The 3,092-nt window shown below is 32.4% G+C and overlaps 1 protein-coding gene across 1 annotated transcript; it reads left to right on the top strand.

Annotated features, from left to right (window-relative positions):
* The first annotated feature begins 270 nt into the window (after positions 1-270).
* On the top strand, positions 271-2,078 carry LOC113867388 (GDSL esterase/lipase At5g33370-like). The gene is made up of 5 exons (XM_027502683.1): positions 271-579; positions 900-1,027; positions 1,167-1,409; positions 1,495-1,747; positions 1,840-2,078. Exons 1-5 carry the CDS (start codon positions 324-326, stop codon positions 2,073-2,075), a joined length of 1,116 nt encoding a protein of 371 aa, XP_027358484.1. The 5' UTR covers positions 271-323; the 3' UTR covers positions 2,076-2,078.
* The last annotated feature ends 1,014 nt before the right edge of the window (positions 2,079-3,092 follow it).

Raw genomic sequence — 3,092 nt, 5'->3', positions numbered from 1 at the left:
AAATAATAAAACGTCGGTGCATAATGAAAAGTTACAAGAAAAAATTTAACCAATTAGAAGCTATATATTTCAAATTGCTTGAATTCAACACATGGCATTTATGTTAAGAGTCAAATGCCACCAATATTAGAAGGTCATAAAACCTTCAATTATAGAGCACCTTAAAGTAACCTCCCAAACTAGTAAGACCAGCATTCAAATCGTGGGAAAATGTTCATTATATAAGGACTTGAATCCTTGCTAATCTTCCATATTCACATCTTAAAGCTAGCTAGTGCCTAGATAAGTTAACACACCAACCCCACATTCAAAGGTTCATTTCAATGGCAACCATGTCAAGTTTTGTTCCTTTGACCGTCCTCAGTATAGTTGTATTAGTAGTTGGAGGCATTGTGTCTGGGGCAGAAGCTAGGCCAAGGGCATTCTTTGTGTTTGGAGATTCACTTGTTGATAGTGGAAATAACAATTACTTGGCTACCACCGCACGTGCTGATGCCCCTCCTTATGGAATTGATTACCCTCCATCTCATAGACCAACTGGTCGTTTCTCCAATGGCTACAATATTCCTGATCTTATCAGTTAAGTTCACATATCTCATTCACTTTTTATGTTCCCCACCTTTTTAGCTTCAACATTCATCTTTTTTAACTTTCATTTTCATCATGCACATTTGAACCCTTTTTGTTAATGTGCCATTAACTATTGTAATATAGAGTTTAATTTTAATATTCTGTTAATATAAAAAAATTTACACCATTAATTAATTAAACATTATTTTAGTTATAACTTTTAAAGTAATTATTATAAAAGTTAATAATATTTATTAATTATTATAAAGTAATTATAAACTATGCATAGTTTCAAAGTATATGCATGTCTAACCAGTTGGGTTGTTCAGGTCAACGACTTGGTGCTGAGTCTACATTGCCATATTTAAACCCAGAATTAACAGGACAGAAGCTCTTAGTTGGTGCCAATTTTGCTTCAGCTGGAATTGGAATCCTTAATGACACTGGAATTCAGTTTGTATGTGCATCAGAATACATAAACATGACCCAAGATAAATTTTGAAAAAATAAAAACATTTAGTTTGTAAATTTTAAAATTTAAGGCTAATTATAAGGATTGCACTTGAAATTGATTGTGTGGAACTTATAATTTGCAGGTAAATGTAATCAGAATGTATAGACAGCTAGAGTATTTTAAAGAGTATCAGAACAGAGTGAGTGCTCTAATTGGAGCTTCACAAGCTAAGAGTCTGGTGAATCAAGCACTAGTCTTAATCACTGTAGGTGGCAATGATTTTGTAAACAACTACTACTTGGTGCCAAATTCTGCAAGGTCTCGCCAGTATCCACTGCCAGCATATGTCAGATATCTCATCTCTGAGTACAAGAAGCTTTTGCAGGTAACACCCTATTGATTAAACACAAGGACAAGGGTTTATTAATGTCTTATGATACTTAGTTTTCTCATATATGTATGCATTGTAGAGGTTATATGATCTTGGAGCTCGTAGAGTTCTTGTGACTGGCACTGGGCCTTTGGGTTGTGTTCCTTCAGAATTGGCCCAACGTGGAAGAAATGGACAATGTGCTGCTGACTTGCAACGTGCTGCAGCATTGTTTAACCCTCAACTTGAACAAATGTTATTACAACTCAATAGGAAAATTGGAAGGGACATTTTTATTGCTGCAAACACAGGACAAATGCACAACAACTTTGTCAGTAACCCATCAGCATTTGGTATGTGACACTAAACTATGTACTAACTTTCACACAAGGTTGCCATGCAGCCATTGCTTTCTTTTACTCATCTATGTGGTTGCTTTGTTCAGGGTTTGTTTCGGCAAAAATAGCTTGTTGTGGGCAAGGACCCTACAATGGTCTTGGGCTATGCACAGCACTCTCCAACCTGTGCCCCAATAGAGATTTGTATGCATTTTGGGATGCATTCCATCCATCTGAAAAGGCCAATAGGCTTATTGTCGAGGAGATCATGTCTGGTTCTAAAACTTACATGAACCCAATGAACCTCAGCACCATCTTAGCTTTGGATGCTATTAACACGTGAAGATACACAAATCCTAGCACTTGTATTGCCCTTCCATGCTAGTTCATGACAGCTTCTTGTTTTTTGAGTATTTTAATTGTGATTATGGTATTCCTCCTATATAAGTGAGGAGCAATATTAAAGGAAGATACAAACTTCCATTTACCAAAAGTTACAACGGACGACATAAATGGTAAATTCATTGTTACATTGTCCAGTTTATCCCCTTACCCTAGCTAATTATTTCATGAGATCTCAATATATTATAACAAAATGCTATTTCTACCCTTGAGGTTTTATATTCTCTTTATACCTATATTAAAGATAAAAACTCCTTTTATTTTGTTAAAATAATATACAGAAGAAGAATTACAAATTTAAGTATGAAAATAACTTCATTGATATTAAAGGGCATGCATGCAAGAGTGAGTGGATAGTTCACGTTCGTAAAATTCATGAGTATTATCCCTAAACACCCCATTCCTTTTTACATTGTTCTTCCCGGAATATATGGAATAATCCAGAAACAAAAAAGCAAATCATACACAAGTATGATCATTTGCACCGAAAAAACAAAAAAGACACACGTTCAGCTAATTAACTTCTATATGCTTGGGAAAAAAATGAAATTTTATTGCATATGTTCAATTGTAGAATCAAAAGATTCTTATGTTTGTTTATAAGAAATATGGAGATAGCCATTGCTGTTCCAAATCTCATTTACAAATTTATTGAACCCTATTTGAAATTATTTAATTAAATAAATAGTCCTTAAAAATATATTGTTTTTAATATAATTTTTATAAAAAATTTATTCAATTTTAATTTTGAAAATTAAAAAAATGATTTTAGTCTCTTTTGAGGGACTGAAATTACATTTTTTAATATAAAATCTAGAATTAAAATTTTTTTATAGGAACTAAAAGTAAAAATAGTAATATTTTTAAAAAATAATTACTTAATTATGTCTTTAAATTATTATAATTTTTTTATTTATCTTATTTTAAAATAATTTTATTAAATAAATGAGATGGCATC

Source organism: Abrus precatorius, unplaced genomic scaffold, assembly GCF_003935025.1.
Source record: "Abrus precatorius isolate BTA unplaced genomic scaffold, Abrus_2018 Scaffold5, whole genome shotgun sequence".
In the NCBI taxonomy this organism is placed as follows: Eukaryota; Viridiplantae; Streptophyta; class Magnoliopsida; order Fabales; family Fabaceae; genus Abrus; species Abrus precatorius.
The sequence above is the reverse complement of the archived record's forward strand: the minus strand, read 5'-3'. Positions and strand labels throughout refer to the sequence as shown.

Bases quoted from the DNA above. Each gene is read 5' to 3' on its own strand.
- LOC113867388 (XM_027502683.1), top strand. From the start codon at position 324: ATGGCAACCATGTCAAGTTTTGTTCCTTTGACCGTCCTCAGTATAGTT. The intron at 1,028-1,166 runs GTATGTGCATCA...TATAATTTGCAG, and splicing joins ATGACACTGGAATTCAGTTT to GTAAATGTAATCAGAATGTA. The intron at 1,410-1,494 runs GTAACACCCTAT...TATGCATTGTAG, and splicing joins AGTACAAGAAGCTTTTGCAG to AGGTTATATGATCTTGGAGC.